Genomic DNA, 23,072 nt, shown 5'->3' with positions numbered 1-23,072 from the left:
GTTCCTGTTAAACGACTTCTTCACCTCTCATGATCTGGATTTAATGTTCCTGACGGAGACCTGGGTCCACACCGGCGAGTATGTACCGTTTTCTGAACTTCTTCCTCCCGACTGTACTTTCTTCAGCTCCCCCCGTACCACCGGCCGTGGTGGGGGTATAGCTTCAGTGTTTAGAGCTAATCTCCAATGCCGTTTGCTTCACCCAGTAACTAGCTATGCTAGCTTCGAGTTGCAGCTTTTTGAATTGAACCCAGCCTCGCCTATACTCTGCGCAGTGGTGTATCGTCCGCCAAAGTACAATAATGATTTTATAACTGACTTTTCTGACTTTCTGTCCGGGATCATGGTGAAATATGATCGTGTTTTGATCTGCGGAGACTTTAATGTCCATGTGTGCTGCGAGTCTAAACTTCTGGTTAGGGATTTTTTAAACCTCCTCGAATCTTTCGGTCTCATTCAGTCTGTGGCTGGCCCAACACACGATAAAGGACACACCTTAGACTTAGTATTATCGTTTGGATTGTCTATCTCTGTGGATGAAATCTGTGCAGGAACGCGTATCTCAGACCATATACCGGTTCTGTTTACAACCTCGATCCCTTCCGCAGGAGTCGAATCACGTGCTCCTGCGCGTTGTCTGCGTTCAATTAACCCCTTGACTGCCTCACAGTTTTCAGATGCTTTTAATACTTATCCGATTTGTAAATTAGAGGTGATCTGTGCTTTTAGTGCGGATGAGCTTATCTCTTTGTTTGATTCGACATGCACATTAATACTGGATTCCGTTGCTCCTTTTACGCTTAGACGCAACAAAGTTCTCTCAGAGCCGTGGCTCAATGATTGTACTCGCGCTTTTAGACGCGCTTGTAGGCGTGCAGAGAGAAAATGGAAAAAGGATAAACTTCATGTCTCCTTAGAAATTCTTCGTGCTTGCCTTTCCGATTATCAGACGGCAGTCAAAGCAGCCAAAACAGAGTATATTTCTCTGTTAATCTCCAAAAATAGCCATAAACCTCAAGTTCTTTTTAATGTCCTCAATTCAATCATTAATCCTTGTGATGCTTCTCCAATTGTGCCATCAACTACTCTCTGCGATACATTTCTTACATTTTTTATCGAAAAATTATCTGCTCTAAGGCTAGCCTATACTAGTGCTACCCCAGATCCTGCTCCCTTTCTGTACCCTGCTGTCCTCGACCATTTTGAGCCTGTATCCCTCTCTTCTCTTTCGGAAGTAGTCAAGCACCTGCGGCCGACAAACTGTATCTTAGACAGCATTCCCTCTCGCTTCCTTAGAGATGTTTTTGAATCAGTTGGAGCAAGTGTTTTATTGCTTGTAAACACCTCTCTTAGCTTCCCTCCATTCTCGCAAATTTCAGGCCCATCTCCCAGCTCTTTTTATATAAAGCCCTGGAGCGAGTAGTCTACGCCCAGCTGCAGTCGTTTTTAACCACGCATGGCATCCACGAAACATTTCAGTCTGGCTTTAAACCTATGCATAGCACTGAAACAGCCCTTTTAAGAGTTTTTAATGATCTGCTCTTAGCCGCCGATTCAGGCAGCCCAGCTGTCTTGGTGCTGTTAGACTTAACTGCTGCCTTTGACACTGTGGACCATAGTATCCTGTTGTCACGGCTTGAACAGTCCGCAGGTATTACAGGCTTTGCTCTTGCATGGTTTAGGTCTTACCTGACGGACCGTAGCTTCTTAGTGCAGTTGGGTGCCTTCTCCTCTGCCAAAGCCCCTCTTACCTGTGGGGTTCCCCAAGGCTCGATTCTGGGCCCATCCTTTTTCTATTGTACATACTGCCCCTAGGTTAAATTCTCACAAAACATAATCCCCTTCCATTGTTATGCTGATGATGTACAGATTTACGTGCCTCTCAATCAAAATGCCAACTCACTACAGCAGTTGAAGGACTGCTTAATAGAGATAAAATCCTGGCTGAGCCAAAACTTCCTTACCCTCAATGAGAGCAAGACCGAGGTCATCTTTTTTGGACCCCAACCAACAGTCTCTCCGGTTGATATTCTGGGCTCCCTCAATACAAATATCCTCCCCTCTGTCATGAACCTTGGAGTGACCTTCAACAGCGCCTTTACATTTGATAAGCAGGTTAGCACTGTAGTCAAGACCTGCTTTTTCAAAATACGACTATTGGCTAAGACCAAGTCGTTTTTATCTTTTAAAGACCTAGAAAGGGTTATTAACGCCTTTGTTACCTCGAGACTAGACTAGACTAGTTACTGCAATGCTCTGTATGTGGGTATGGACCAGGCCTCAATTAGACGCCTGCAGCTAGTTCAGAACGCAGCTGCACGTCTTCTTACTGGCCATAAAAAGTGTGACCATATCACCCCAATTCTGGCCTCACTGCACTGGCTTCCAGTTCGGTTCAGAATAGATTTTAAACTCCTTTTATTTGTTTTCAAAGCCCTAAATGGGCTGGCTCCTGCCTATGTAGCCGAACTCCTCCATCGCTACACCCCAGGCAGAGCCTTAAGGTCGGCTGATCAGCTGTTGTTGATAGTGCCTAAGACCAGGCTTAAAACCCGAAGGCATCGAGCTTTTGCAGCGGCCGGCCCTAGGCTCTGGAACACTCTGCCCCTCCATGTGAGGTCGGCCCAGACCCTGGGGGTTTTTAAATCAACACTTAAAACTCACTTTTTCTCACTGGCTTTTGTTTAATTATTTATTTATTTAGTTATCCTCAGAATTGATACTATTTTTAATATTATTAAATGTTATTAATATTATTGGGGTTTTATGGGGTTTCAGTTTTTTATGATTAGTAGGTTGGGGGCGGGGAGACCTCAGAGAAGGTTCTGACTGGACTGACTGGTTGCTACGTCTGGTTGCTTGGAGCTGAGTTGGTATAACCCTGAATTAGATTAGAACATTTTAGAAATATGAGGAATAACCTCTTGGTTTTATAAACCGTTTTGTAATTACTTCTTCATCCATTTTTGGATCTCTGCGGGGTTTTCTTTTAAAACCCTAACCCCCCCCCCTTGGTGTTGGTCCCTCCCATCTCCCTCTGCGGATCTAAGGTCGGGTAGAGGGGGATGGGGCACAGAGTCGCTTATCCAGGCGGGGGAGTGCATCTGACGAAGAGATAGGTTGTTGTGCTCTCTATCTCTGTTTCTTATCCTACATGTTCACCCTGGACTAGAGGGAAAGCGTTCTTGGACGCCTTTTCAGCTCTGTTTCTCACTACATTCTTCCTACCCCGTTTACCTTGAACTATTCTAGGAGAGTGTGTTGACGTTGACTCGTTGGGCCTTTCCTCCTGTACTTGTTTGTTCCCCAGTTCTTTCCTTTAACTGAATCTAGGAGAGGGCATTTAGGCCTCTCTACTTCCTTCTTTTGATTAGTTTAGTTTTTCACCCCCTTTACCTTGAACTAATTTATACAGGAGAGTGCATTTACGTAGTCACGTTGTGCCTCTCTGCGTATACTTTGACTTTCTGTCTCTTTGGAGAGTGCTAGTACGTTGGATACGTTGGGCTTTTTCACTGTTTTCCCTCTTCACCAGTACCCCATGTCCCCTCTTCATAATTTGGGTCTTCATAATTTCCACCCTATTCTAAGGGGAAGCATGATGGTGCATTTTCATTTCAATTTCTGGCTTTGTGTTTCTTCACCTCTTACTCGTTTAATATTTAGGAGAGTGCATTTACGTAGTCACGTTGTGCCTCTCTTCCTCTGTTTCTGGCTGTTCTTTTCATACCCTTGTTTCTCTGAGAAGAGAAGAAATACTATTCTAAAAAGGAGCTGACACATGGTGTCTCTTCACTTGTACACTTGAGGGGTCAGAGTTCATATGGTGAGGGATTCCATGAGCGGTATGCGCCGGCCTGTGCCTTTACCTTGGACTTCTAATAGAACTGCTCGGGTCTTGATAGATTGAGTGGGGAAGTTCATGAGATCTTTCTAGAGGGTTATCAAGAATAACTTTTATCCAATGACCTTTCCCCTCTCTGTCTGTGTATTCTCTTGTTCCGATTAACCCAGCCAAATCTTTTTTTCTTGTTTTGTATCTATATCTACGCCGGGATCCGGAGTCGAGGCTGATCCTCTTGCTGTAGTCCTGTGTCTTGGATCCTCTATCCCGAGTTCTGGATTAAGTCGTGGACTTCGGCTCGTGGCTGAACCTGTCTCTGCGGTCCTGCCTTGGGTCTCGCCATGCTGCTTCCCTGATGGCTTCCACAGGATTGTAGCTGACATCCTTGTGGATTCATCTTCTCATTACAGACACATGCATTTCATAACATTCGGTCTATATGCTGTAAAATGTATTATCTCTTCGATTTACACACGGCATCTATTGCACGTCTGTCCGTCCTGGGAGAGGGATCCCTCCTCTGCTGCTCTCCCTGAGGTTTCTCCCATGTTCCCCTTAAACTGTGGGTTTTCTCTGGAAGTTTTTCCTTGTACGACGTGAGGGTCTAAGGATGGAGGGTCTAAGGACAGAGGGTCTAAGGACAGAGGGTGTCGTTTTTCTCATACTGATATTCTGAACAATCTGTGCTGTTGTATTTGCTGTAAAGTGTCTCTACTGTAGGCTATTTTTATTATATGTACAGCACTTTGGCTCGACCAAAAATCGTTTATAAATGTGCTATATAAATAAAACTTGATTTGATTTGAAACTTGAACTGTCAACGGCGGGAGCCCCGTCGGTCATTATCGGCCGATATTCACTCTTAATAGTTTGATCGGTGCTCTCTATAAAGGCCGATTAGGAGAGCTGGGTCTGATCGATATGGACATGAAGTGGAGTGAAGTGTAACCGGACGCGAGAGAGAGTTCAGATCAGCTGCTGAGTCTGACGGAGACACGCTGCTCTGCATGATCACCTGATGCTCCGCCCTCTGTTTAGCGAGCTGACCGGACAGCGCAAAATGCGTATGTGAAGTGTCATGAATGCAGGAAATCTACCCTCGTGGGGGTGCGCTCATGTGATTGGCTTAGAATGAAGGAGACATCTGATTGGCTATAGATAGAACAAATTACAAGTACGAATCGGCTGACCGTCAGGGGAGTCTCAAAAAACCCACACACGAATGCACAGCGATCCGTGCACAGGAAGCGGTTTGTGTTTGCAGGTTCAGGTTTTAAACGGAAAACAAATATGTGAGGATCAAAAATACATATGTAAAACTTTTTTCTGTGTTTGAATTGTATTTACATGTATATGAAACGGAACACATTTGTGAGTGCATTGAAAAACACAAGTGTGAATCCTTTTGTGTGCATGTGTGTATTATGAGACTGTTCTGAACCCATACCTCTCAACATGCCTTTTTAATATCTATATGAATGATCTATCAGATGATTTAAGTGTCTGTAAAACAGGGTGTGTGATTGGTAATGTGATTGTAACCATCTTATGTATGCCGATGATTTGGCAATTGTTTCTCCTGGCAGTGCTGGTTTGCAACAGTTGCTAAATGTTTGTTCTGATTATGGAGTTACATTTGATGTTAAATACAATGCTAAGAAGAGCGCTGTAATGATCTGCAGAGCAACAGGGGATAAGAACCTTTGTTTTCCAACATTCTACCTGTCAGGACAGGTGCTGTCTGTTTGCTGTAACACTAAGTACTGTATATGCCGTCTGTTTGCTGTAACACTAAGTACCTGCTGTCTCTTTGCTGTAACACTAAGTACTGTATCTGCTGTCTGTTTACTGTAACACTAAGTACCTGCTGTCTCTTTGCTGTAACACTAAGTACTGTATCTGCCGTATGTTTGCTGTAACACTAAGTACCTGCTGTCTGTTTGCTGTAACACTAAGTATCTGCTGTCTGTTTGCTGTAACACTAAGTATCTGCTGTCTGTTTGCTGTAACACTAAGTACCTGCTGTCTGTTTGCTGTAACACTAAGTATCTGCTGTCTGTTTGCTGTAACACTAAGTATCTGCTGTCTGTTTGCTGTAACACTAAGTATCTGCTGTCTGTTTGCTGTAACACTAAGTACCTGCTGTCTCTTTGCTGTAACACTAAGTACCTGCTGTCTGTTTGCTGTAACACTAAGTATCTGGGACACATCATCACAGATGAAATGGCTGATGATGATGACATGTATAGACAGCGGCGTGTCTTATATATTCAAGCTAACATGTTGGCTAGAAAATTCTCTTGGTGTTCAGATAAGGTTAAGGTGAACCTCTTTAGAGCTTATTGCTCTCCTCTCTATACTGCCCCCTTGTGGCTCAAGTATAAGAAGGCGAGCCTCCGGAAGCTCCAGGTTGCATATAATGACTGTTTGCGTATACTGCTTAGAAAACCAAGGTGGTGCAGTGCAGGTGAAATGTTCTGTAATGCACGAGTCAACACGTTCCATACTCTCTTGAGAAATATGATGTACAAATTCATCTGTCGATTGAATGTTTCTCATAACTCTGTCATTATGCTGCTTTCAAATCCGTGTCTCAGTGCTGTACGATACCAGTCACCTCTGTGGAAACATTGGTATAACTGCCTTTTTTAATTTATATTTGAGTGTTGTATGTCTTTTAATAATGGAACAAGAGTCTCTTTAAATAAAAGCTGATAATGATAATGTAGAAGCTTGCTCTGTTGTCTCACTGAAAGAATAACTTTTACCACGTTTTTTACAGACAATATTGAGAGATAAATAGTAGCAGTTCTCACTATGTGTTAAATATCTTTGACTTCAATACATTAAAATAGAAAGCTGAAAAAGTCATATTGCTAAATGTAACTTTTTACATGGAAAAAACCCTCAACATAACTGATGTGTAGGTGATCTAGTATTTAGTATTGTTTAATGGAATGTATATCAGTGTATTAAAGTCAATACTTCATTTATTTAAACCAATATATTTCTTGATTCTTTGTACAGTATGAAAAAAGAGTCTTTGTACCTGAGCTGAAGTTCACTGCTGTGAGGAGTTCAGTTCTGTCCCTCACTCTCTGGTCCAGCCTGTCTGCATCACCTGGACACCTTAAACAAACAGATATATATATGTAAAGTACCATGTGTACAAACAATATAACTGATTCTCTTCTGTTGAACATGTTGGATTGTGTATTGTCCGAGTCAGGGTCCTTTTTATTGTACTGTAAGTTGTGTTACCAATGCTTACTGTTTATTTGATACCCATTTGGTAATGCAATTAATAAAAACAACAAGGTTTGGGTTCGTTCTTCAGATGACTGTGACGTTAACGTGTAAGCTCGATAATGAACTCCAGCTCAACCAACCATATTGTAAGAAATCATCGAAATATGACATTAACAATTAAGTAATATACACATCTTATTGTGAGGTTGATTTCACATACACTACTTCGACATTAACTTGTCTACATACTTGAGCATAGCCAATTTAAATTAACCTTAGCGATGCATACAGTTCCTACCTACATAATAAAATATCTCTCTAAGTTACAGGGATGACCTTATTTTATAACCTCAAACAGAAGACGTTTGTTCTACAGTATTATCCCACTTAACGCTTAACACTTGTCTATTTCGTTTTAACCTTTATATCAGGGGTGGGGAACCTGTTTCCTCTCAAGGGCCATTTCAATTTTTTCAACATCCTCCGAGGGCCGTACAAATTATCGACCTCTGCTTAAAAAAACTAAAATCACAGCCCATTCATTTGGCCTTTCTTTCATGATGTGCAAAGAAAAATCAACCTCTTAATCCAGATATCTTACTATGACTCGCGCATGCATGCACGTGCACGGTTGTGGCATGACCACCAAAACAGATAGATATGGACTAGGGATGTGCATCTCCATCACTGAGGCCGATGCGATGCGCATCTCGATACGTTGCCACGATACGATACATTAACGATACATTTGAAACACCAGGCGATGCGATACGATACGATTCACCCCTGTTGCGATACAGTTCGATGCGATACAGTTCGATACGATTTGATTCAACATTATGCGATTCGGTGCGATACGATGCGATTCAACACTATGCAAAAATAATGATAATTCAATATGGTACGACAGAGGATTTTTGTTTTATTCCTTATATGCAGCAAATCATACATTAACAAAAAAGTGCTTTACATATTTGGTACTGCACATCCCATCATGCCGTTTATTTTTTTACCTTTAAAAGCTCTCCAGAGTACAGTACAATTGTATAACACCTCACAGTTAAACAATGTAAGGATGCATTGCTCATGATTAACAAATAACAGCTACCATGGTGCCATGCCCATACAGCTGCCAGCCTGATGTGCTTAACACTCATAGGCTAACTCACCAGTGGGTTCTATAACAATAAAGAATATAAATAACCTTTCACAAACAGGTATTTCATAACTGCTTATAGTAAGGAAGACATTTAAATTATTATTGGCCGTCACAGGCTGCTGTAAACTAAACACCACTCTCTCTGACAGAACACCTCACTGAGTGATTGAACTCATATGTCTAACTTTCAGGTTTCTCTTTTCAGCCGCAGACCCCATGTCGCCTCTTTATGTGCGTCGCTAAGTTCCTCGTACTACTTGTGTACTTTAAAGTGGCTCGGCATCGTTAACAATTTGCGAGCGATCTTTCAAGTTGACCGTCTGTAGTGCCGCGCACATATACCATCAGGACGTTACTGATGGGGTGCGGCTGCGGAGTGATACTGTGTGTATGCAAGCCCGCATCTAGGACGGATCTATGTATCATGGCTGTAGACCTGTTAAGTAATAAAGATACCTCATACAAAGGTCTACGGATACCTTATTACTCTCCATGACCTGCGGTCAGCTATATAGCATAAAGGACTATTACACCATCTTTCTTGAACAATCCGAAGTGTTGCCAAACGTTTGATTTGTAGGTATTTTTCGGTGCGCTGTGTTTCTCTTTCTCCTCAACTTCCGTGTGGGTTGATAACTGAGACTCTCGGCCTCCGTAGTGGCGAAGCAAATATCAAAGATCGTCTCTGCTGAGCGTTGACAAGATGAGGGGATTTTATATGAATGAATCGGTGTTTTACCGATGCAAAGACGCTACACAATCGATGCATCGCGAGTTCAACCCAAACTGTAGCCGATGTGCACTCTTTCAACCGGTGCACTCGCATCTTGAACGTTTATGCCGGTGCACCGATGCGAATCGGTGAATCTTAACATCTCTAATATGGACACAAGATGTGTGCAAATGTATTTAGTTTCCTATCCATTTGGACATGATTTGAGTGGGGGAGGCGGGGCTAACCTCCTCTAGGGGGGTCCGGGGGCATGCTCCCCCGGGAAGATTTTTCTTTAAATGTTGAAGTTAAAAGCATCAATCTGGTGCTCTTTGAGAGCAACATTAGGAGCTCTATGGATAGATTACATGACACTACATTGCATTTAGCTGACGCTTTTATCCAAAGCGACTTACAATAAGTGCATTCGACCAACAAGATACAAACTTGAAGAAAACAGAATCATATAAGTACATCAGGTTTCATAGAGCTAACACATTTCAAGTGCTACTCAACTGGCTTTAGATAAGCCAGTACTTTATTAGTATATAAGTGCTCTGTTAGCAGTTATTTGTTAGTAATTCTATCGCTCGAAGTGGAGTCGAAAGAGATGAGGTTTCAGTCTGCGCCGGAAGATGTGCACGCTATCTGCTGCCCTGATGTCAATGGGGAGCTCATTCCACCATTTTGGAGCAAGGATAGCAAACCATCATGTTTTTGCTGATGGGAACTTGGGTCCCCCTCAACAGATGTTTGGAGATACATTTCTCAACACCCATATGAAACAGAACTGTAAGAAGATTTATTTTTCTTTATGGATCTTTTACAAATCATTCCCCTTTCTAACTGTATTCTTGTTTATTAATAACAACTTGTTTTACTGTCATATAGTATTTTATACCCGTTTACCTTATTCTCTTATTTTTTTAGAACTATAATGATCATATAAAGATGTGCCTTTACCTCACTGGTTGGAGAAAAAGCTTCTTATATTCGTCTAACCAGATGCTAATAACAACAAAGTTATTGAGTGTATGATCAGTATGACAGATGAACAGATCTTTCAACTAAAGACACAGCCACGCAAAAACTGCTGCATGTGTACGGCTCCTTATGGGTACTGCAATGTTTGGAAGTGCCGGAGCGACGTTCTGGTGCTCTCCGGCAGAACTACACCCCTGTCAGACGAGACATATACCACGCAGTGTTGCCAACTCCATAGTAAGGAAAGTAGCTATTGGCTGTCCGAAAAGTCGCCAGAAGTCCCTAAATGACGTCATCGCCTAATTTGTATATCATGTAATCGCGGAAAAAACGTTCCACCCCCTTCAAGGATCAAAACTTGAAACCACCAGAGTAAATCCAGACCACAGTAGATCAGAAATGTCTCTATTAGAAAAAGTAGAAATAGTTTTAGTAGTTTTTAGTAGAAATCTCCCTTACAATAAAGGCAGTATGCCGTGTGTCATCTCCAATAAATGGCTTCAACCATCCTTTAAACTCAGGGTTTGATTCCCACTCCTTTCTGTACTTTTGTGAATACAGTTTAACTTTAGACTGTGACATGATGACCTACGTGGATGTTTAGCTTGTCACAGAGAGGCACACACACAGTGGACGAGGTGATTAAGTGACTGAAGCTGTCTCGACGTGGGAGAGTGTGGCTGTCTCCTCTCTGCTCTGACTGCAGCTGAGCTGCTGCAGGAGGCAAAGTTAGTCTGCGCACCTGTGAGTACTATGGGAGGGCTGAGGGGCTCACGGCTATGAGGGGCCGTGTAGGCCAAAATTCAAACTCACCTCGCACTACTGAAAACATCTGGCCTTGCACACACACTACTGAAATACTCTCACGTTCACTACTGAACACCTCACACACACACACTACTGAAAATTAAGCCTCACACACACTATTGAAATCCTCTCACATTCACTACTGAAAACCTCACACACACACTACTGAAAATTAAGCCTCACACACACACACACTACTGAAAACATCTGTCCTTGCACACACACTACTGAAATCCTCTCACATTCACTACTGAACACCTCACACACACACTACTGAAAACATCTGGCCTTGCACACACACTACTGAAATCCTCTCACATTCACTACTGAACACCTCACACACACACACTACTGAAAATTAAGCCTCACACACACACACACTACTGAAATCCTCTCACATTCACTACTGAACACCTCACACACAATACTGAAAATTAACCTCACACACACACTCCTGAAAAACATTTTACTGAAAGATTCTCAGTAGGGAATGTGCATGTGTTTCACCTATGTGTGTGTGAGGGGATTCTTGCTGTAACGGAAGTCATTCTAATGTAACGGATGTCATTCTAATGTAACGGAAGTCAGTGGTCTCTTTACTAGCCCCGTTAGCTTCATTAGCTCCAGGCTGCTACTCCGAAGTGTTTGTTGTGTTGATGCCTGGTGGAGTATTCTTCATTGAAATATCGCACTTATCGTATGGCTCTGCGGTTCAAACAGACCGTCCATGAATGCAGTTTATTCGGTAAGTGAAATGCAAGCACTTTATTTCTTACTTGTCTTTTTATTCAGCTAACAAGCGAGACGAAGCTACATCTGTGCTAACGATGCTATCCGTAGCATACAAGTTAAAATATAATGGAGAAGTGTAAAACATTAAGAAGGATTATACTGTAAAACATAAGGCTTCTCGGTGAGGTTGGTAAAATAAGGTCATGCTTGTACATTAGTTAGCTTGCTAGTTAGGTAACTGTATGCATTGTTATTGTTAATTTAAAATAGCTATGCTCGACGATGCAGACAGCTAGCGTCACATTAGTGTTGAAGAGCAGAGTACTGTATGAGATTAACCTCACTATAAGATCTGTGTATCTGAAAAATATGAATCTCACATTTCCAGTTGGTTCCAGAAATAACGTTGACGTAGATATTGCAATATGGTTTGAAACTAGCTGGAAATAAGGTCTGTGGTTGAGACACATTTAAGAGACGGGTCACGTTTTGTTCAGCCGGATAATATCCACATGTCTACCCTACTTTTATAATTTTCAAATCATAAATCTAGTTGCCAGAAGCAAAATGCTAACGTTATGCTTAAAGGAACTGCAGCTGCTTCAACGTCACGCCGATTTAAGATCCATATTCAAACATACAGATCATAAATGGTACAAGTTGAAGCGTTTGTTTGAACAGTTTGCAGGAACTTGCTTTCAAGCAGAACTTGAACATGTACATAAATAGCTGACGTTAATAATGCTAACTAGCGAGCTAGCTGTGTAGACCTGCTGCACTATTTACTACAGCCCGGCTGTCCGCAGCCGACTTTATAACAGTATTAAGTGAAAACCATTCAAAATATTTTATAGAATAAATCCGTTATCCAAATCCCATAAAAACACAAGACAACCAGCAATTAGACAATAACATGTGTCGTATTTTTGTCGGATGAATACATGCTGATATTGTCACTTTTTAAAAAACCTAAATAAGGGTTGTTCCCTCTTGTTTTCTCTTTGTTTGGATAATACTACAGAAAATGGGGTCCACGGAAGGTGACACCCTTGCAAACCAAAAAAGAGAAATACAAGTATTTGTATTCCCCCCGGTCTGCACGTTTTACGTTGCTTAAGGTAAGTGAACATGAAACTATTCAGCATAACTTTCAATAATAATCTACGGTATTTATTGAGTTTTGGGATATTACTTGCATACAAATCTATAAATGCCTTAAGGTTTCTAAAACATACAATATGTGGTAAATTCAACAGTGGACCCAGCAAAGATTCACATTTTTGCACGATTTGTTATTGATTTGTTGCTGTTACTTAATTATACTTTTAATAAATTCAAGTCAAGCTTAGCTAGTTATGGTAGCTATATGCTCTTACCTGTGTGCCTCCTCCGCAACCAGACTGTATTGAAACTCTTAAGTACCAGTTATATCTACTTTAAACAATTAAAAAGACAAAATCAACTACATTTATTGATATACCAATCTTTATTTTTGTGGTCCTTTATATTTTAGAATCGTTTTTCATGACAGTCAATTTAAATATTTGTCTTATGCCATATTCACATTCATTTGTAACACACACGTAAGGGTAAAAGACAAACATCTTCAACAAATGTAATGCAATGAATAAGCTTCATTGTCACAGAAGCACACATAACGTCATATCTAATATTTAAACAAATCATTTCCTTGTCCCTAAAGCATTGACTGAGCTATTTTTCGTCCTCAAATGCAGGCATTAAGTTACATGTTCACGTTCTGCTGCCACAATAAGTCAGTTTCTCCAGTGTAATGATAATAAAATGCTAAGTAAGTATTGGTAATAATATTAATAAAAACAACAACGTTTGGGTTCGTTCGTTTAATATGATGAACGTTAACCAGTAAGCTTCAATAATCAACTCCAGCTCAACAAACCATATTGCAATATTTACGTTACCATTATTTCTGGAACCAACTGGAAATGTGAGATTCATATTTTTCAGATACACAGATCTTATAGTGAGGTTAATCTCATACAGTACTCTGCTCTTCAACACTAATGTGACGCTAGCTGTCTGCATCGTCGAGCATAGCTATTTTAAATTAACAATAACAATGCATACAGTTACCTAACTAGCAAGCTAACTAATGTACAAGCATGACCTTATTTTACCAACCTCACCGAGAAGCCTTATGTTTTACAGTAGGCTATAATCCTTCTTAATGTTTTACACTTCTCCATTATGTGTTAACTTGTATGCTACGGATAGCATCGTTAGCACAGATGTAGCTTCGTCTCGCTTGTTAGCTGAATAAAAAGACAAGTAAGAAATAAAGTGCTTGCATTTCACTTACCGAATAAACTGCATTCATGGACGGTCTGTTTGAACCGCAGAGCCATACGATAAGTGCGATATTTCAATGAAGAATACTCCACCAGGCATCAACACAACAAACACTTCGGAGTAGCAGCCTGGAGCTAATGAAGCTAACGGGGCTAGCAAAGAGACCACTGACTTCCGTTACATTAGAATGACATCCGTTACATTAGAATGACTTCCGTTACAGCAAGAATCCCCTCACACACACATAGGTGAAACACATGCACATTCCCTACTGAGAACCTTTCAGTAAAATGTTTTTCAGGAGTGTGTGTGTGAGGTTAATTTTCAGTATTGTGTGTGTGAAGTGTTCAGTAGTGAATGTGAGAGGATTTCAGTAGTGTGTGTGTGAGGCTTAATTTTCAGTAGTGTGTGTGTGAGGTGTTCAGTAGTGAATGTGAGAGGATTTCAGTAGTGTATGTGTGCAAGGCCAAATGTTTTCAGTAGTGTGTGTGTGAGGTGTTCAGTAGTGAATGTGAGAGGATTTCAGTAGTGTGTGTGCAAGGCCAGATGTTTTCAGTAGTGTGTGTGTGAGGTGTTCAGTAGTGAATGTGAGAGGATTTCAGTAGTGTGTGTGTGTGTGTGTGTGTGTGTGTGTGTGTGTGTGTGTGTGTGTGTGTGTGTGTGTGTGTGTGTGAGGCTTAATTTTCAGTAGTGTGTGTGTGAGGTGTTCAGTCGTGAATGTGAGAGGATTTCAGTAGTGTGTGTGCAAGGCCAGATGTTTTCAGTAGTGTGTGTGTGAGGTGAGTTTGAATTTTGGCCTACACGGCCCTTCATACACGGCAGCTCGTTAACTGCAGAACAATACGTGAGTCTCCAAACACCAGAAAATTCCCTAATAACACCATTACAAGTCGTTAGATCAGTCGTTAGTCGCTTTTGACAAAAATAAGTAGCCGGAGGGTTTGGAAAGCCGCCAAATGTAACGACAAAGTCGCCAAGTTGGCAACACTGATACCACATGATGACACGCTTGTTTAATCTTTTTGTGGTCTAGATTTTTTCTTTTTTGCGTGTGTTTATAAATTACCTCGAGGGCCGTACCAAATGGTCTCGCGGGCCGTATACGGCCCGGGGGCCGGAGGTTCCCCACCCTTGCTTTATATGTACAGTCGTTTTAACGTGGAGGCTACGATTAGCATCGTTAGCACAGATGTAGCTACCACTCGCTTACACGCTAACCCAAGCCTTAACATTCATTACGTAGCTGATTAAAATCATAAACACATAAATAAAGTACTCGAATTTCACTTACCGCAAAACCGCATTCATGCACCGTCTATTTCAACCGCAGAGCGAGTCACAATAGTCCGATATAAGCATGAAGAACAAAGAAACACGGCCGGGTTCAAGTTGTGTTCCCTGGATGAACTGACCAGGCAGAATCCCTGTATCATGCATCACGGGGCTGCTAGCAGAGAGACAAGACACTTACAGCAGCAGTAACTGGACAGAGCTGTCAATCAATGTGACCACGCCATAATCTATGCAAAAACATAACCTAAGACCTAATATAAATAAAAGGGTCATGCTATAAAACAGTTCACTCAACAATTCATAATCATGAAGGTGGAATCTAACTATATCCCGAATAATGTTTATTGCATCCAGGGGTAGAAACATGTTTATTTCTGCTGTAAAGTTGGGCATTTTAACATGGGGTCTATGGAAATTGATCCTTTCTGCAGTCATCGCCTATCAGCCAATAGATGAACTGCAGTTTATTGGCCTCCCGGCTCTGCCCCAGAGTTTGCCGCTTGGTCCCGACGGACCCGAAAACGTAGACGTAGTGGGATTAGATACCAAAACCCACTGAAGAATGGAGAGAATATCTCATACACCATGATACCAAATACAAGAAAACAAATATGGAGAATTAAGAAGAAGTGAAAACACTAACTAGAAGACTTTTGAAGATACAAGTAGCTGAGAGAGACACCGAAGCTCACAAGAGCAAGAAAACGACAAAACAGATGGCAGTTAAGTCAGAAATGGCCATACTAGCAGAGAAGGCCGGGTGGACATATTTTTTTTTATTTTAAAGTGAAGTCAGATTGAACATAGTAAACAAATGTAAATGATAGTGTCTGTCCAAACTTATAGTGAAAACAACCCGACTGTTGTGTCGCCTCACGCCTCCTGCGTCTTGGCCATGTGTCGCACTGGAACACACCACAAAGACTTCAGCCGACGGCCAAGTAGCATGTACGCACTGCGCATGCGTGAGTGGCAATAACTCTCCTTACCAGCAGGCGGCGGTAGTGTGTATTCGTCATTCAAAAGAGGCAACCGGAAGACAGACTGCGTGATATATACAAACTTCAGCTTTCTGAAGCAGAAATAAACTATTTAAGCATTGTGGCTGGCAACCTTAAAGTACTGATGCTACCACATGCCATGCATAAATTATAATCCAAGATCATATTAATATACAACATCATAACACTGACAGGCAAATTATGTATCATCATGTACATCTGTATCTTTTATTGTAGTATAGCTAATTGTATCCTCATTCTAATGTTGTGTTATCTAATGGCTGTAGTATGAAGATACGAAATAAAGTTTTGTATCTTGCAGTAGCGGTAAAAAGTGGTTTATTATCAAATCTGTAGCCTGCAATGTAAGCAATACACTAAAATACAATCAGATAAAAATAGTAAGTAATACAATAAAATAAAAAAATAGCCACATCGTCCAGGGTCCTGTCCGTTAAATACTTGTTTGGGAATTGATAAAGTTCGGTGTAAAAAAAGCTGAGCAGATGTAATGAGTGTTCATTTACAGCAATACTGTGAGTTCTCTGTGTAAAAGGGGCTATTGACTAGCAGCTCTATTTGTTTTGGGACATAGCTAACACTACTTAACAATTATTTACTTTGCTTGCTTGTGTGTGTAATATTTTTGCCTACAGTAAAATGCGGCTAGGTACAGGATATCAATGATTACTCCATCCATCCATCCATCCATCCATCTTCTCCCGCTTATCCGTGGTTGGGTCGCGGGGGTAGCAGTTCCAGCAGAGAGCCCCAAACGTTCCTTTCCCTGGCCACATCAACCAGCTCTGACTGGGGGATCCCAAGGCGCTCCCAGGCCAGCGAAGAGATATAATCCCTCCACCTGGTCCTAGGTCTACCCCTTGGTCTCTTCCCAGCTGGACGTGCCTGGAACACCTCCCTAGGGGGGCGCCCAGGTGGCATCCTAACTAGGTGCCCGAACCACCTCGACTGGCTCCTTTCAATGTAATTGTTAACTTAATTTGCATGTATGTTGATTGGTCTCTCTCAATTTTTCACAGCAATTGTGTGACTGCAAAAGTGTCCTGTGCCTGCTCTCCGACCGCAAGAGTGTCCTGTCAAACCGTACCTGTGTCTGCAATCCAATCAGTGACTGCAGGTAAAAGGTGTCATCTGCCATTCTCAAATTCATGATTAAAATGTTTCTTTTAATTTTTTCTGTAACGGGAAGAAACTAAGCTAACTGATCTTTTTTTCTTTTTTTTTTGCAAAAAAAACCACAAAGCTAACGCTGAGCCTCTGAATTAGCCACGAGCGAAAAAATCTTAAGGCCGTTAGTACAGAACTCTAGCTATACCGATCAATATACTTATTGGATCTGCACAAACAAGCTTAGATAACATCCTGAGAGTCCACAGATTATAGAAACATAAGGATCATCACTGAGCGATCAGAACTCGTGACAGGGGAAGCAAATACAGACAACTCAAGACGTAGCTTTAGGTAGCAAAACACGGAGATATGCTCACCTTAGCTGTTATTCTGATCAAGTCGTGTTCAATGGCATTAAAACGAGAAAAAACGCGGCTGAAGGTTAATCCATAGGTTAATCCAATGTGTCTGTCACTTTGAAAAAATTATTGATAATCCATAATTCAATTTGTATGCAAAAATCGGAGAATAAAAATTAGCTGCTAATGGTAGCCACCTGAGTGTGTCACAACTCCGGTTTTGGCTACGCGTCACTCTCACTCCTTATCTGGTAACCTGTGTGTGTATGTGGAAATTTCCCTCGATTCCATTGGCTCTAGCGCAGGGGTGGGGAACCTCCGGCCCCCGGGCCGTATACGGCCCGCGAGACAATTTGATACGGCCCTCGAGGTAACTCACGCAAAAAAGATTTTTTTTTTAGAAATGTTGAGGTTTAGGATGGCAGCTTCTTCTTACGCTGCACTCGGAGAGAAATATTGGAGACGGAGACGATGAACTGTTTAGCCCTTGAGCATGATTTATTCCTTTGCTTCACAGGTGATTCCTTCGCTCAGCCGAGCTAACTTAGAAGAGAACACACATAGACAGTGTACACATGCATCAGGTGAACACACCTTCATTTACATGACGCAAGACTGGTCAATACTAGCACGTAATACTACAGTGCCTCACAGTGGTAACAGTATTACATACAATAACTGAGGACATATGTAAACATTTCCCTTAACACCCCCACTTGTTCTCAGGTTGCTGTACTCCAAAAATGTAAACAAAATGAAAATGTGGACCTCCTCACACATTTTAAACTCCAAAAACGATTCCTGCAAACTTCTTCAGTTTCAGCGTAGTTACAGGTTTTGTCATTATATCTGCCACCATCTCTTCAGTAGGGCAGTACACCAGAGTTAGTTTCCCATCCTTTACAGTTGATCTTATGAAGTGGTACTTTATGTCCACGTGCTTACACCTCTGTCTGCTTACAGGGTTTTTGGCTAGGGCAATTGTTCCCTGGTTGTCCTCATACACTACTGTTTGTGTATATTTGTAATCATCGATACCCTCCAGTAACTGGTCTAGATATATACACTCTTGTACAGAGTCCGGAGCAATGTATTCCGCCTCACAGGTGGAAAGTGCCACTGTAGGCTGCTTCTTACTCTTCCATGACACTAAAGAGCTGCTCTTACTGAGGCTTACACAGTATCCTGTGGTACTGCGCCTGTCGTGACATCAGCTGCCCAGTCGGTGACATCAGCTGCCCAGTCGGCATCACTGTGGGCTAGTAAGCCTAGCTTCTCACTATTGTTTCTTCTGAAACACAACTCTTTCTCTATAGTGCCTCTAAGGTATCTTAATACGTGTTTCACAGTTACCCACTGCTCCTTTGTAGGCTCAGCAAAATATTGTGATAGTTTGCTCACAACAAAACTTAAATCTGGCCTTGTACATGTGGTCAGGTATATAAGGCTGCCTACCGCCTCTCTGTACATCCTGACATCATCCATTTTCACTGCATTTTCTGTATAGTCAAGTTGTTGATCACAGGGTGTTTCTCTGGGTTTACAGTTGTGCATGTTAAACCTCTCCAGTATCTTGTTAACATATGTTTCCTGTGACATCTTTACACATCCATCCGACTGTTTGAAATCGATACCCAGAAAATATTTTAGGCTGCCTAAATCTTTCATCTTAAATTTGGCAGAGAGCATCTCTTTCACTTCCTTCATTATTTTGTCATTGCTAGCTGCAATGATCAGATCATCGACCCAGATGATTATTATCACCTTTCCACCTTCAGTCTCTTTGGCATAGACACAGTGGTCTGCTGGGTTCTGTGCAAAATCGTCTTCAGTTAAACAATCGTGCAAAATCCTGTTCCAATTTCTACCGGATTGTTTTAGACCATAAAGAGATTTTTCTAGCTTACACACTAGACCTTCCCCTCTTTCTTCATAACCCTCGGGTTGTTCGATATAGATTTCATAATCTATAGGAGCGTGTAAGTACGCTGTTTTTACATCCATCTGATGCAGTAGCAAGTCCTCCTGTGCTGCTTTCTGTAACAACACTCTTACACTCGTCAAGCTGGCCGTGGGGGAAAAAGTCTCTCCTTAGTCAATCCCCATCCTCTGGCTATAGCCTTTGGCCACAAACCTTGCTTTGTACTTGTCCATTCCCTCAATATCACTTTTGATAGAGTAAACCCATTTGCCCCCCACTGTCTTTTTGCCTTTTGGCAGATTTGTCAGGGTAAATGTGTTGTTGTCGTTTAATGATTGGATTTCGTCATCCATGGCTTTGACCCACTCTTTTGAGTCAGTTGACGTCATAGCCTCCTTAAATATCTGTGGAATGCCACATACTTCTCTGTAGCAGTAGTCTACGGTAGTATGAATCCCATCACTATCACTGTCTTCAGTTACAAAGTCCTTTAAGTGACTTGGTTTCCTTCTGTCTCTAGTCGGGTATCTCCCACCCTCAGATTCCTCATCTGTCCCACTTGGTTGTGTTTGGCTACTGTCGTCAGACATAGTTACTGGACTGTCACTTTGTGCACTAGTCTCTTTAGCATTCTCTGTGCTCTCATGTATCTCCTGTGTGACCCTGCTAGCCCTAGGCTGCCTCACACTGTCTTTGTCATCATTTGGGTCTGACCCAAATGTCTGTGTCTGTTTCTCCACAGTTACCTTGTTTACAAACTTGACAAGTCTGTGCTTTTGTACTTTCTCAGTATCTGGGTGATAGACCAAATACGCGGGGCTGTTCTTGTCATAACCCACAAAACGCCCCTGATCACACCTGGAATCAAGTTTTCCTTTGTCCTGTTTGTATGTGTAACATACAGACCCAAACTTCTGCATTGTAGAGACGTTAGGCTTTTTATCTGTCAGCATCTGGTAAGGGGTTTGTCCTGTACGCCTGTTAAAACATCTGTTACGTACTATGGCTGCTGTTTGGACTGCGTAGTTCCATAACGGTTTTGGTAGCTGACTTTCAGTTAGCATACACCTACCCATCTCAAAATGAGTACGCCAGCTTCTCTCAGCTGTACCGTTCTGGTGGGGTGAGTACGGGGCTGACGTTTCATGTCTTATCCTATTTTTCCTTAACAATGTTTGGAAATCCCTGCATGTGAACTCTGTGCCGTTGTCTGACCTTATACACTTCACTTTCCCGTATGGGGCTGTATCTGCTAGGAATTTTTCCGTTGCCTGTACCGTGTCACTTTTAGTTTTTAGAAAATATACAAATATTGCACCCGAGTAGTCATCAGTGAATGACTGTACATATTTGTAACCATCTCTTGACTCTGTAGCTACTGGACTGGCTAGGTCCGTGTGTACCATTTGTAATGGAGCCTTTGCTCTACTATCAGGGTTTCTATTTCTGGTTTGTGCAAATTTCCCCAGAATACACACCTCACATTCTTGGTCGGGTCTATCTGTTTTGCCCTTGATCTGCATACCTTCAACCACATTTTGCATTTGTAGCACATCGTCATAATTACAGTGGCCTAGTATTTCATGCCACGTCTATACATCATGGCAAGCATTGCATTTGTCACTATTCTCACCTTCAGTGTGCAAATAATACAACCTGTTGTACACATGAATGTCAAACCTGGTTCCGTCTTTGTGTATCAAAGCGTATTTTTCCTGCTTGAAAACGACCGTGGCTCCGCTGGCGGTCGCTGCCTTCACTGAGAAGATGTCCTGGGGATATGACGGTATAAACAATGCCTTTCTCAGCGTAGTGGTATGTCGCCGTCCTCCGCTGTCGACCAGGCAAACCTCTACTTCTCCCTTGCGTTGAGCGACACCGTTGCACCGGGTACCGTCTGCCAGCTCCACGCAGTGTGTCTCTGGCTTGAACGTGTCATCGAAGTTTTTGAACTTGGTGATGTCCGTGATGATGTGCGAGGTGGCTCCTGTGTCGACCATCAGGCCCTTCTCCTGGATGCTGCGTGCTGGCTGCCGCTGGACCCTGTTTTCTCCGTCTTTGATCCTGAAGACGTAATCTGCATCGCCGCCATCTTCTTCTGAGACTTTTCTCGCGCCATCTTGTCTGTCTTTACGCCTGCACGTGGCGTCTTTGTGTGTGTCACTTTTGCATTGACTACACCATGTCTTCTGCCGACACACTCGCTCTGTGGCCTTTTGTGCCGCACTTAAAACACTCAATATCGGCATTGTCACTGTTCCTGTCATATGCACCTTGCTTGGCGGGCCGCCGTCCGGGTCTCGCTTGAGTCTTCATCACGTTATCACTCGACTCTGTCGTGCTTAATTTCTCTGTGTCTTCAAAACTCCTTAGCTTTGTCCTGAACTCTGGAAACGTTATATTGTCATCATTATGTGCCACGTGTATTGCAAATGGTCTAAACATCTCAGGCAGTCCTTTTAAGACCATGGCTATCAGTAGGCCGTCGCCTAACGTTTCACCTGCGTTCCGTAGCGCAGTGATGGTGGTTTCTGCCCGTATGATATAGTCTGTGACACTTTCACTGTTCGTCTTCTGAAGCGATGTCAACATGGTATACAAGTTTATTATCCGGGCTTTTTCCCTCCCGGCATAATATCCCCTTAATATCTTTAAGGCTTCTCTTGCATTGTCGGGCGCATCCCTCATAATTAGCGAGAGGCTTTTGTCGTCTAAAAGTTGTATTAGCTCAGCATACGCGTCCGCATTTTTCTTGCCGTCTGCCTCTATCTCGGCTTCACTATTTGGTTCTCTTAGAATTGTGTTCTTTAACCCTAATAGGTGAAGGTGTCCTAACACTTTAGTCTCCCACAGTTCATACTTAGATTCATCTCCGTCGAACATCAGTCGAGGCAACCTGCTTGTCCCTCGATGATCCATGTTAGCTTATCTTGCTATCCCGTTAGCACGCTGTTCGCCGTGACTTTCTGACAGTGATAAATCTTCAAACTTCTTCCCGAATGACTCCTGGGCCCATAACCTGTTGAGGTTTAGGATGGCAGCTTCATCTTACGCTGCACTCGGAGAGAAATATTGGAGACGGAGACGATGAACTGTTTAGCCCTTGAGCATGATTTATTCCTCTGCTTCACAGGTGATTCCTTCGCTCAGCCGAGCTAACTTAGAAGAGAACACACATACAGTAGACAGTGTACACGTGCATCAGGTGAACGCACCCTCATTTACATGACGCAAGACTGGTCAATACGTAGCACGTAATACTACAGTGCCTCACAGTGGTACAATAACAGTATTACATACAATAACTGAGGACATATGTAAACATTTCCCTTAACAAGAAATCTAGTCCGCAAAAGAATTAAACAAGCGAGTGCCTGTTTTTCCTGGCCACGGTCAGGGTCCTTGAACACAACACGAGCCTCACGTGTCATCACGTGGTATATGTCTCGTCCGACAGGGGTTTAGAGCTGACGGAGAGCACCAGGACGTCGCTCCGGGCCGGGACTTCACAAATGTCAGTACCCATAAGGAGCCGTACACATGCCGCAGTTT

General features: G+C 42.3%; 1 protein-coding gene across 1 annotated transcript in view; it reads right to left on the bottom strand.

Annotated features, from left to right (window-relative positions):
* Positions 1-6,892: 6,892 nt before the first annotated feature.
* Positions 6,893-23,072, bottom strand: part of cass4 (Cas scaffold protein family member 4) — a 47,351-nt gene continuing 31,171 nt past the window's right edge. Inside the window, exon 6 of the mRNA XM_071203240.1 lies at positions 6,893-6,973. Within this exon, the coding sequence (XP_071059341.1) occupies positions 6,962-6,973 (12 nt within the window). The 3' untranslated portion in view covers positions 6,893-6,961. The remainder of the gene's footprint in view (positions 6,974-23,072) is intronic.

This window comes from Pseudochaenichthys georgianus, chromosome 5, assembly GCF_902827115.2.
Source record: "Pseudochaenichthys georgianus chromosome 5, fPseGeo1.2, whole genome shotgun sequence".
Lineage (NCBI taxonomy): Eukaryota > Metazoa > Chordata > Actinopteri > Perciformes > Channichthyidae > Pseudochaenichthys > Pseudochaenichthys georgianus.
This window is presented reverse-complemented; position numbering and strand designations above follow the sequence as displayed.